This window comes from Pseudophryne corroboree, chromosome 9 (genome assembly GCF_028390025.1).
Source record: "Pseudophryne corroboree isolate aPseCor3 chromosome 9, aPseCor3.hap2, whole genome shotgun sequence".
In the NCBI taxonomy this organism is placed as follows: Eukaryota; Metazoa; Chordata; class Amphibia; order Anura; family Myobatrachidae; genus Pseudophryne; species Pseudophryne corroboree.
The window spans coordinates 266,941,282-266,954,683 of NC_086452.1; the positions used below are offsets into that span (position 1 = coordinate 266,941,282).

Here is a 13,402-nt window from a genome sequence, read left to right on the forward strand (position 1 = left end):
CTTTTAAGTACAGTTTAACATAAAGACATACACCTCCTCTTTTGTTTACCCTGTTCCTCCTAAAAAAAAGAGAATACCCCTCCAAGTTTGCAACCCAGTCGTGAGAGTCGTCCCACCATGTTTCCGTAATACCTATAATATCATACTCAGCCTTTGATGCTAACAATTACAATTCCCCCATTTTACCTGCTAGACTTCTTGTGTTTGCAAGCATACATTTTAGTTTAGTGGTTCCCTTATTCGCTAATTTTTTTAAAGGTATCCTATCATGGTTTACTAGAGCCTCCCTAGAGTTACTCTTGCGGACTGTCCTTCTCACTCCATTACCCCCCTCCCCCCATCATACTTAATACTGCCCACCTTACTTGTCTCTTTGATCATCCCAGTGTTTCGGCCTAAATTCTCCGCCATGACATAATTATTATCCCTTATGCTACATACATATTTTTCTATATGCTGTAAAGATGACACATAGATGTTGTTGGTTAATGCTTTTGCACTACATTTGTTAATACCCTTTTTAGAACCCATGCTTATACCCTTACCCTTGCCGGCTGCTCTAATCCCCCCCCCCTTCAGCTCACTACCACCATCTTTGCTATTCTCGCTGCATGACCCGTATTTTCTAACTGAACCCTAATTAACATAGTATGATTACATTATGTAAACCATTGCTTGCTCTTTATATTATGTAGGCAAATGTAGAGCATTTTCATTTTGTTACATTTATTATCACAAATGCACAAGTACTGTTTCCCGTGCTAAGATGGTCAGCTCTGGAATGACTTACCATGTGAACTATAACCTTAACATGGTGCGCACACAGTTCTGCAGTTCCGTATCTGAATATATAAAAAATATTTAAGAGTAACAATTAACAACTACAGTAATCTTATACATTTGCAGCATTACTTCACATGTACAAAAAGGATTCCTTATAGCTTACCGTGCCAAAAAGCACCATGCATCAATTGCCAGAAGAGACTCCACCATTCTGTTACTTAGAACAGCATTCAGCAGAGAGCTCTCCTAGATCAGAAAAACAATAGTTACTATTATTTTCAGTAATGCATAAAATAGCTAGCTCTCTTTATTCTGATATACGCTACATATTCAGATATATTCAGAAACTTACCAATTCAGAAAAACATGCTGGCGGTAGTAATACAACATAGGCACAAAGGTGAGTATATATATATTGATAAATTGTAATATCCGGAGAAATTTGTCCCTTCACAGAGGCTTCATGCATAACCACAGGAAGAGAGAACTCGGGAGAGCATACGGCAAAGCTCTGAAATATAGCTGTAAATATAGACAATCTAAAACAAAAAAAAGTATAGATTTTTATTAAAAGTACTGTAGTTTATATTCTGGAACTGTTTTTTTTTAATAACAAGATATAATACACAAAAAAAATAAGAATTTACTCACCGGTAATTCTATTTCTCGTAGTCCGTAGTGGATGCTGGGAACTCCGTAAGGACCATGGGGAATAGCGGGCTCCGAAGGAGGCTGGGCACTCTAGAAAGATTTATGACTACCTGGTGTGCACTGGCTCCTCCCACTATGACCCTCCTCCAAGCCTCAGTTAGGACACTGTGCCCGGACGAGCTGACATAATAAGGAAGGATTTTGAATCCCGGGTAAGACTCATACCAGCCACACCAATCACACTGTACAACTCGTGATACTATATCCAGTTTGACAGTATGAAAAAACAACTGAGCCTTTCAACAGATGGCTCAACAATAACCCTTTAGTTAACAGTAACTATTTACAAGTATTGCAGACAATCCGCACTTGGGAAGGGCGCCCAGCATCCACTACGGACTACGAGAAATAGAATTACCGGTGAGTAAATTCTTATTTTCTCTGACGTCCTAGTGGATGCTGGGAACTCCGTAAGGACCATGGGGATCATACCAAAGCTCCTAAACGGGCGGGAGAGTGCGGATGACTCTGCAGCACCGAATGAGAGAACTCCAGGTCCTCCTCAGCCAGGGTATCAAATTTGTAGAATTTTGCAAACGTGTTTGCCCCTGACCAAGTAGCTGCTCGGCAAAGTTGTAAAGCCGAGACCCCTCGGGCAGCCGCCCAAGATGAGCCCACTTTCCTTGTGGAATGGGCATTTACAGATTTTGGCTGTGGCAGGCCTGCCACAGAATGTGCAAGCTGAATTGTACTACAAATCCAGCGAGCAATAGTCTGCTTAGAAGCAGGAGCACCCAGCTTGTTGGGTGCATACAGGATAAACAGCGAGTCAGATTTTCTGACTCCAGCCGTCCTGGAAACATATATTTTCAGGGCCCTGACAACGTCTAGCAACTTGGAGTCCTCCAAATCCTTAGTAGCCGCAGGCACCACAATAGGCTGGTTCAGGTGAAACGCTGACACCACCTTAGGTAGAAACTGGGGACGAGTCCTCAATTCTGCCCTATCCATATGGAAAATCAGATAAGGGCTTTTACATGATAAAGCCGCCAATTCTGACACTCGCCTGGCTGAAGCCAAGGCCAATAACATGACCACTTTCCACGTGAGATATTTTAGATCCACGGTTTTTAGTGGCACAAACCAATGTGATTTTAAGAAACTCAACATTACGTTGAGATCCCAAGGTGCCACAGGGGGCACAAACTGGGGCTGAATATGCAGCACTCCTTTCACAAATGTCTGAACTTCAGGTACTGAAGCTAGTTCTTTTTGAAAGAAAATCAACAAAGCCGAGATCTGTACTTTAATGGAGCCTAGTTTTAGGCCCATATTCACTCCTGCTTGCAGGAAATGCAGAAATCGACCCAGCTGAAATTCCTCTGTTGGGGCCTTTTTTGCCTCGCACCATGCAACATATTTCCGCCATATGCGGTGATAATGCTTTGCCGTAAAATCCTTCCTGGCCTTAATAAGCGTAGGAATGACTTCTTCCGGAATACCCTTTTCCTTCAGGATCCGGTGTTCAACCGCCATGCCGTCAAACGCAGCCGCGGTAAGTCTTGGAACAGACAGGGCCCCTGCTGTAGCAGGTCCTGTCTGAGCGGTAGAGGCCACGGGTCCTCTGAGAGCATCTCTTGAAGTTCCGGGTACCACGCTCGTCTTGGCCAATCCGGAACCCGAGAATTGTGTTTACTCCTCGCTTTCTTATTATTCTCAATACCTTTGGTATGAGAGGCAGAGGAGGGAACACATAAACCGACTGGTACACCCACGGTGTCACTAGAGCGTCCACAGCTATCGCCTGAGGGTCCCTTGACCTGGCGCAATATCTTTTTAACTTTTTGTTGAGGCGGGACGCCATCATGTCCACCTGTGGTTTTTCCCAACGGTTTACCAGCATCTGGAAGACTTCTGGATGAAGTCCCCACTCTCCCGGGTGGAGGTCGTGTCTGCTGAGGAAGTCTGCTTCCCAGTTGTCCACTCCCGGAATGAACACTGCTGCCAGTGCTAGTACATGATTCTCCGCCCATCGGAGAATTCTTGTGGCTTCTGCCATCGCCATCCTGCTTCTTGTGCCGCCCTGTCGATTTACATGGGCGACTGCCGTGATGTTGTCTGACTGGATCAGCACCGGCTGGTGTAGGAGCAGGGATTTTGCTTGACTTAGGGCATTGTAGATGGCCCTTAGTTCCAGAATATTTATGTGAAGGGAAGTCTCCTGACTCGACCATAGTCCTTGGAAGTTTCTTCCCTGTGTGACTGCCCCCCAGCCTCGAAGGCTGGCATCCGTGGTCACCAGGACCCAGTCCTGTATGCCGAACCTGCGGCCCTCTAGAAGATGGGCACTCTGCAGCCACCACAGTAGAGACACCCTGGTTCTTGGAGACAGGGTTATTAAGCGATGCATCTGAAGATGCGATCCGGACAACTGGTCCAACAGGTCCCACTGAAAGATTCTGGCATGGAACCTGCCGAAGGGAATTGCTTCGTAAGAAGCCACCATCTTTCCCAGGACCCGCGTGCAGCGATGCACTGATACCTGTTTTGGTTTCAGGAGGTCTCTGACTAGAGATGACAACTCCCTGGCTTTCTCCTCCGGGAGAAACACTTTTTTCTGGACAGTATCCAGAATCATACCCAGGAACAGTAGCCGTGTCGTCGGAACCAGCTGTGACTTTGGGATATTCAGAATCCAGCCGTGCTGGTGCAGCACCTCCTGAGATAGTGCTACTCCCACCAACAACTGTTCCTTGGACCTCGCTTTTATTAGGAGATCGTCCAAGTACGGGATAATTAAAACTCCCTTTTTTCGAAGGAGTATCATCATTTCCGCCATAACCTTGGTAAATACCCTCGGTGCCGTGGACAGTCCAAACGGCAGCGTCTGGAATTGGTAATGGCAATCCTGTACCACAAATCTGAGGTACTCCTGGTGAGGATGGTAAATGGGGACATGCAAGTAAGCATCCTTGATGTCCAGGGATACCATGTAATCCCCCTCGTCCAGGCTTGCAATAACCGCCCTGAGCGATTCCATCTTGAACTTGAATTTTTTTATGTATGTGTTCAAGGATTTCAAATTTAAAATGGGTCTCACCGAACCATCCGGTTTCGGTACCACAAATAGTGTGGAATAGTAACCCCGGCCTTGTTGAAGTAGGGGTACCTTGATTATCACCTGCTGGGAATACAGCTTGTGAATTGCCGCTAGCACCGCCTCCCTGTCTGAGGGAGCAATCGGCAAGGCAGATTTTAGGATCCGGTGGGGTGGAGACGCCTCGAATTCCAGTTTGTACCCCTGAGATACTATTTGAAGGATCCAGGGATCCACCTGTGAGCGAGCCCACTGATCGCTGAAATTCTTGAGGCAGCCCCCCACCGTACCTGGCTCCGCCTGTGGAGCCCCACCGTCATGCGGCGGACTTGGAAGAAGCGGGGGAGGACTTTTGCTCCTGGGAACCTGCTGTTTGTTGCAGCCTTTTTCCCCTACCTCTGCCTCTGGACAGAAAAGACCCGCCTTTTCCACGCCTGTTTTTCTGGGTCCGAAAGGACTGAACCTGATAAAACGGCGCCTTCTTAGGCTGTGAGGGGACATGGGGTAAAAATGCTGACTTCCCAGACGTTGCTGTGGAAACTAGGTCCGAGAGACCATCCCCAAATAATTCCTCACCCTTATATGGCAACACTTCCATGTGCCTTTTAGAATCTGCATCTCCTGTCCACTGGCGAGTCCATAAGCCTCTCCTAGCAGAAATGGACAATGCACTTACTTTAGATGCCAGTCGGCAGATTTCCCTCTGTGCATCCCTCATATATAAGACTGAGTCTTTGATATGGTCTATGGTTAACAGGATCGTGTCTCTGTCCAATGTGTCAATATTTTCTGACAGTTTATCTGACCACGCCGCGGCAGCACTGCACATCCAAGCTGACGCAATAGCTGGCCTAAGTATAATGCCTGAGTGTGTATATACAGACTTCAGGATCGCCTCCTGCTTTCTATCAGCAGGTTCCTTGAGGGCGGCCGTATCCGGAGACGGTAGTGCCACCTTTTTAAACAAACGTGTGAGCGCTTTATCCACCTTAGGAGGTGTTTCCCAACGTGACCTATCCTCTGGCGGGAAAGGGAACGCCATTAGTACCTTCTTAGGAATTACCAATTTTTTATCAGGGAAAGCCCACGCTTCTTCACACACTTCATTTAATTCATCTGATGGGGGAAAAACTACGGGTAGTTTTTTCTCCCCAAACATAATACCCTTTTTAGTGGTACCTGTATTTATATCAGAAATGTGTAACACCTCTTTCATTGCCTCAATCATGCAGTGAATGGCCTTAGTGGGCATCAGGTTAGACTCATCGTCGTCGACACTGGTGTCAGTATCAGTGTCGACATCTGGGTCTGCGGTCTGAGGTAGCGGGCGTTTTAGAGCCCCTGATGACCTGTGCGACGCCTGGACAGGCACGAGCTGAGAAGTCGGCTGTCCCACATTAGGCATGTCGTCAAATTTCTTATGTAAGGAGTCTATACGTGCACTCATTTCTTTCCATAAGTTCAACCACTCAGGTGTCTGCCCCGCAGGGGGTGATATCCCTTCTAAAGGCATCTGCTCCGTCTCCACATCATTATCCTCATCAAACATGTCGACACAGCCGTACCGACACACCGCACACACACAGGGAATGCTCCAACAGAGGACAGGACCCACAAAAGCTCTTTGGGGGGACAGAGTGAGAGTATGCCAGCACACACCAGAGCGCTATATAATGCAGGGACTAACTGAGTTATGTCCCCTATAGCTGCTTTTTCTATATAATTGTATACTGCGCCTAAATTTAGTGCCCCCCCTCTCTGTTTTTACCCTGTTCTGTAGTGTAGACTGCAGGGGAGAGCCAGGGAGCTTCCTTCCAGCGGATCTGTGAAGGAGAAATGGCGCCAGTGTGCTGAGGGAGATAGCTCCGCCCCTTTTCCGCTGACTATTCTCCCGCTATTTCCTATATTCTGGCAGGGGTATTTTCCACATATATAGCCTCTGGGGCTATATATTGTGGTATTTTTGCCAGCCAAGGTGTTATTATTGCTTCTCAGGGCGCCCCCCCCCAGCGCCCTGCACCCTCAGTGACCGGAGTGTGAAGTGTGTGTGAGGAGCAATGGCGCACAGCTGCAGTGCTGTGCGCTACCTTGGTGAAGACTGATGTCTTCTGCCGCCAATTTTCCGGACCTCCTCTTGCTTCTGGCTCTGTAAGGGGGACGGCGGCGCGGCTCCGGGACCGAACACCAAGGACTGGGCCTGCGGTCGATCCCTCTGGAGCTAATGGTGTCCAGTAGCCTAAAAAGCCCAAGCTGGCTGCAAGCAGGCAGGTTCGCTTCTTCTCCCCTTAGTCCCTCGCTGCAGTGAGCCTGTTGCCAGCAGGTCTCACTGAAAATAAAAAACCTAATTTCTATCTTTCTTTCTAAAGGCTCAGGAGAGCCCCTAGTGTGCATCCAACCTCGGCCGGGCACAAAATCTAACTGAGGCTTGGAGGAGGGTCATAGTGGGAGGAGCCAGTGCACACCAGGTAGTCATAAATCTTTCTAGAGTGCCCAGCCTCCTTCGGAGCCCGCTATTCCCCATGGTCCTTACGGAGTTCCCAGCATCCACTAGGACGTCAGAGAAAAGTCAACTACTATAACTACTGATCATATGCATAATAAACTATTTGTACCCTAGTGTATAAATATAGTAGGGGGATTTTATTTCCCTTCCCCAATATAATATAACCTAGGGGGTGCTCAAATGTACTGCAGTCAAAATGCCGGCGGTCGGGATCCTGGCGTTCAGGAGACTGACGCCCGAATCCCGACAGCTGGCATTTTGCTGACGGCCGGCTTCCCAACAGCCCCCCCCTAATTCCCACTCAGTAGGTGGGACCACGCCACCAACTGAGTGGGAATATAACTTGTGGCGAGAAAAGGGTACTCAATGCTTAGCTGCCGGTATTCCGGCAGACGGGATGCAGCTGTCGGTATACTGACAGTCGTCATCCCGTCTGCCAGTATATCATACCGGACTCGCTCAAATACATAGTAATAACCACAATTTCAAGAACAATTGTAACTTTAGTTTGGAATTTAGTACTCATTTAAATAAACATAAGAGCATTGAACATCTTTTTAAGAAACAGTATGAGTATGAGACCCTAATCAAAGGTGTTTTACCTGAACATAGCAAACATCTACAGACAAGCACCTAATGTAAAGAATTTAGTAAGCATACCACCCCCCACCCCGGGGATAAATCCTTGCTTTTGTTTCTAATTGCAGGCGGTCTACATAAGGAACAATGCCTTCATCATTCATGAGGGATTAAAAAGTTAACACCTTTATGTTTCCCATTTCACTGACAGATTCCACTTCGGTTATGTGTATTTATGTATTTTGTGTACATACATACACACATTTTATATATACACACATACACACACACTTTTCAGAACAAGTTAGATAGAGCATTGGAAGGCTGACAAGTAATCTAATATCTGCAGGACACATCTCCGTGATTTCTTGAGATGTGTACACACTAGCAAGACATGTCAGTGGACCAGAGGTCGTACTGGCAAAGCGGCCAATTCAGGTAAGTATACACACTTATCGATTATACGCTTGATATGTCATCCTGATGTCAAAGCTGGACGCCTGCACAAACAGCCAGATGCGCCAATATATATGTGCAAAAATATCGTCCATCGTACGTGTTGCAGAACCGACACAAAATATATTGGAAACCATGTCATTCACAGAAATATCGTTTGTACCCACCTGCTAGCGATATATTGAGTGTTCGATCAAACAGCCAATATATATGCAAGAGTGTACCCAGCTGGCAAAATCAAATCTCTAATAACTAACCATTATTTTTGCAGATCCTATGTCTTTCTATGAGAAAACAGGTATGTGATCGCACAAAACAAAAAAGGGCTATAATTGTATAGCCCGATAATGACCATGGCGATAAAGTCAGTTTTTTTTCGTATGACCAATTACCGCGGCTAATAGGATACCCCCCAAAGAATATGTTCTTTTGAAGTCTGTGGTGAAAAGAATCTAGCCACAGTGTAAGACTAGATCACAATTTTAATAGGTATACCATTCCTTAAGGATACCAATAGAAAAGGCCTACTACTGGATACATCTCTACAGGGTTAGAGGATCAAACTAAAGTCATTAAATAAATTGATAGTATCTATTTAGAGGCTTGTAAAAGTATTCAGAGGGTTATTCAGGTTTGTTAGCAATTTGGGAAAACCATGTTGCACTGCAGGTGGGGCAGATGTAACATGTGTACAGAGATTTAAAATAGGGAGGGTTATTACTGTTTCTGTTCATGGTAAATACTGGTTGCTTTAGATTTCAGTTTGCACACACCCCACCCAAATTTTAAGGGCCCTACACACTTGGCGACATTGAAGGACGATATGAACGATATAGTTAAAAAATGAACGAATATCGTTCAGTGTGGATGCATCGACAATGAACGATGCGCGTCCCTGCAGTCGTTCATCTTGCATGCCAATTTGGACGATATTGATGTAATGTAATGTCATATTGGCCAAATTGGCCATAAAAATTGTTCAGTGTCTATGTAAAAAATAATTGATGAAAAATCAGCCAATGATAACAGGAATTTAATTACCTACTGGTAAATCATTTTCTCGTAGTCCGGAGAGGATGCTGAGGTCCATTTAGAACCATGGGGTATAGACGGGTCCCTTGGGAGCCATGGGCACTTTATGAGTTTAACAGTGTGGGCTAGCTCCTCCCTCTATGCCCCTCCTACCAGACTCAGTCTAGAAACTATATAAAAAGGAGTGTGTAACAGTAATCGACAAGGAGCATCAGATATAGGATGTATAAAATTCACATGTACATTCCTTGTTGACGGATGACAATTCCTCCTTTGCAAAGAGATCCTCCAATAGTGATCAACAGCACATGTAGAGAGAACAGAATCTCATCATGTGTAGTAATAACATTTAATAATACATCACAGATCACAATAAAATAATTGACATAGTGTTTAAAATAAAAATGAAGAGGTCCCCCTATATTCCTGTGCAATGGAAAAGAGGGGAGCGTAATTACCAGAAGGTGCTGAGAACTGTTGAGAAAGCAGTTCTCAAAATACGTGTGTTAACAGTCACCAGGTGTCCCCCCGGGTGGGTAATTTGGGATTTTCCTACGGGCAAAGCAGCTCCAGAGTCTCCAGTCCCACACAGAGACAGCGAGGTTCCCCTCCTGTGGCAGCAAACGCGTTTCAACCCTTAATCCGTGGGTTTTTGTCAAGGCAATGACCTTATGTCTCATTTCCAGTAATTTAAACTAGGACTGTCCAATGAAAATCCTCCACACACAGCTGATCGTCAGTAGTCCAAAACGTGGTGTCCGTCAGTAGTCCAAAACGTGGTGTCACAGGTTGCCATGACAACCAGAACAACGATCACACCCATTGGTCAAGAACCCGCAGTGTCATCTCCCCCAACACGACACCCACATACTCCCACTGCTACATCACTTCCAGGTACAGCCCCTTGTGTGAATACATCTAGAGGGCGGGAGCATCTAGTTGCTGTGGTCCCGCTCTGTCATTTCCTGTGATATAGATACTGCAGCCGAAGGTAAAACATCGACTCTAATGGACCGATACGTCACTTCCGAGTCATTGAAGTGAAGGGGAAATGACGAAAATGACGTTCTTATGTTCTCTACAGCAGAAGGGGAGACAGCAATAGAAACCAGTAGCAGCATATCAATAAGGGTTTCAAATATCATATAGTAGCAGCACATCAACTCAAGATAAATATATAAAAAATTCAAATATATGTAATAGTTAAAATCGATAGCAGCATATTTAATAGAAGCTAAAAATATGTACCCAAATAACCTAGCCCCACAAAAAAATATATGGAGCTATACATGATATATCAACCAAAAATATCTGAATGTATGGATAATAAACATAGCATAAAAGATATTAAAATTAAAAATAAGAATTTACTCACCGGTAATTCTATTTCTCGTAGTCCGTAGTGGATGCTGAGTACTCCGTAAGGACCATGGGGTATAGACGGGCTCCGCAGGAGACTGGGCACTCTTAAAAGAAAGATTAGGTACTATATCTGGTGTGCACTGGCTCCTCCCTCTATGCCCCTCCTCCAGACCTCAGTTAGGAAAACTGTGCCCGGAAGAGCTGACATTACTAGGAAAGGATTTGGAATCCAGGGTAAGACTCATACCAGCCACACCAATCACACCGTACAACTCGTGATAACTATACCCAGTTAACAGTATGAACAATAACTGAGCCTCTCTCAACAGATGGCTCATACAATAACCCTTTAGTTAAGCAATAACTATATACAGGTTGAGTATCCCTTATCCAAAATGCTTGGGACCAGAGGTATTTTGGATATCGGATTTTTCCGTATTTTGGAATAATTGCATACCATAATGATATATCATGGCGATGGGACCTAAATCTAAGCACAGAATGCATTTATGTTTTATATACACCTTATACACACAGCCTGAAGGTAATTTTAGCCAATATTCTTTATAACTTTGTGCATTAAACAAAGTGTATCTACATTCACACAATTAATTTATGTTTCATATACACCTTATACACACAGCCTGAAGGTCATTTAATACAATATTTTTAATAACTGTGTGTATTAAACAAAGTTTGTGGACATTGAGCCATCGAAAAACAAAAGTTTCACTATCTCTCACTCAAAAAGTCCGTATTTCGGAATATTCCGTATTTCGGATATTTGGATATGGGATACTCAACCTGTACATGTATTGCAGAGAGTCCGCACTTGGGACGGGCTCCCAGCATCCACTACGGACTACGAGAAATAGAATTACCGGTGAGTAAATTCTTATTTTCTCTGACGTCCTAGTGGATGCTGGGTACTCCGTAAGGACCATGGGGATTATACCAAAGCTCCCAAACGGGCGGGAGAGTGCGGATGACTCTGCAGCACCGAATGAGCAAACTCAAGGTCCTCCTCAGCCAGGGTATCAAACTTGTAGAAATTTGCATAAGTGTTTGAACCCGACCAAGTAGCAGCTCGGCAAAGTTGTAAAGCCGAGACCCCTCGGGCAGCCGCCCAAGAAGAGCCCACCTTCCTCGTGGAATGGGCTTTTACTGATTTAGGATGCGGCAGACCAGCCGCAGAATGTGCAAGCTGAATCGTGCTACAGATCCAGCGAGCAATAGTCTGCTTTGAAGCAGGAGCACCCAGCTTGTTGGGTGCATGCAGGATAAATAGCGAGTCAGTTTTTCTGACTCTAGCCGTCCTGGAGACAAAGTTTCAGGGCCCGGACTACGTCCAGCAACTTGGAATCCTCCAAGTCCCTAGTAGCCGCAGGCACCACAATAGGTTGGTTCAAATGAAACGATGATACCACCTTAGGGAGAAATTGGGGACGATTCCTCCATTCTGCCCTTTCCATATGGAAGATCAGATATGGGCTTTTACATGACAAAGCCGCCAATTCTGACACACGCCTAGTCCAAGCTAAGGCCAAAAGCATGACCACTTTCCATGTGAGATATTTTAGCTCCACGGTCTTAAGTGGCTCAAACCAGTGGGATTTTAGGAATCCAACACACGTTAAGATCCCAAGGTGCCACTGGAGGCACAAAAGGGGCTGAATATGCAGCACCCCTGTAACAACGTCCGAACTTCAGGCAGTGAAGCCAGTTCTTTTTGAGAGAAAAAGGGATAGGGCCGAAATCTTGGCCTTTATGGATCCTAATTTTAGGCCCATAGTCACTCCTGACTGTAGGAAGTGCAGGAATCGACCCCCCTGGAATTCCTCTGTAGGGCCTTCCCGGCCACACACCAAGCAACCTATTTTCGCCATATACAGTGAAAAAGTCTTGCTGTCAAGTCTTTCCTAGCCTTTATCAGCGTAGGAATAACTGCATCCGGAATGCCCTTTTCCGCTAGGATCCGGCGTTCAACCGCCACGCAGTCCAACGCAGCCGCGGTAAGTCTTGGATCAGACAGGGTCCCTGTTGCAACATGTCCTGACTGAGAGGCAGAGGCCATGGGTCCTCTGAGAGCATTTCTTGCAGTTCCGGGTACCGAGTCCTTCTTGGCCAATCCGGAGCAAAGAATATTGTTCACACTCCTCCGTTTATTACAATTCTCAGCCCTTGGGTCTGAGAGGAAGAGGAGGGAATATATAGACCGACTGGAACACCCACGGTGTTACTAGTGCGACCACAGCTATCGCCTGAGAGTCCCTTGACCCAGCGTAAAACCTTTTTTATCTTTTTATTAAAGTGGGACGCCATGACCCTCGCCACCCTGCTCCTTGTGCCGCCCTGGCGGTTTACATGAGCCCCTGCGGTCTGACTGGATCAGAACCGGTTGGTCGCAAAGCAGGAACTCCGCTTGACTTAGGGCGTTGTATATGGCCCTTAGTTCCAGGATATTGATGTGAAGGCAAGTCTGTTGGCTTGACCACAAACCTTGGAATTTTCTTCCCTGTGTAACTGCCCCCCACCCTCGGAGGCTTGCATCCATGGTCACCAGGACCCAGTCCTGAATGCCGAATCTGCGGCCCTCGAGAAGGTGAGCACTCCGCAGCCACCACAGGAGAGACACCCTGGCCCTGGGGGATAGGGTGATTAACCGATGCATCTGAAGATGTGATCCGGACCACTTGTCCAGTAAGTTCCATTGTCCTTGCATGGAAACAGCCGAAGGGGATGGCCTCGTATGATGCCATCATCCTTCCCAGGACTCGAGTGCAGTGATGCACTGACACCTGTTTTGGTTTTCAATAGATTCCTGACCAGTGTCATGAGCTCCTGAGCTCTCTCTATCGGGAGATAAACCCTCTTCTGGTCTGTGTCTAGGATCATGCCAAGGCGAGGCAGATGAGCTGTAGGAACTAACTGCGACTTCG

General features: G+C 45.9%; 1 protein-coding gene across 4 annotated transcripts in view; it reads right to left on the bottom strand.

Annotated features, from left to right (window-relative positions):
• Positions 1–13,402, bottom strand: part of FIRRM (FIGNL1 interacting regulator of recombination and mitosis) — a 926,412-nt gene that overhangs the window by 327,459 nt on the left and 585,551 nt on the right. For all 4 annotated transcript variants that reach the window (XM_063940283.1, XM_063940285.1, XM_063940284.1 and 1 more), the window contains 3 exons: positions 1,136–1,322; positions 947–1,029; positions 791–842 (listed from right to left, as the gene is read on the bottom strand). In XM_063940283.1, coding sequence (XP_063796353.1) covers positions 791–842; positions 947–1,029; positions 1,136–1,322 — 322 coding nt within the window. The remainder of the gene's footprint in view (positions 1–790; positions 843–946; positions 1,030–1,135; positions 1,323–13,402) is intronic.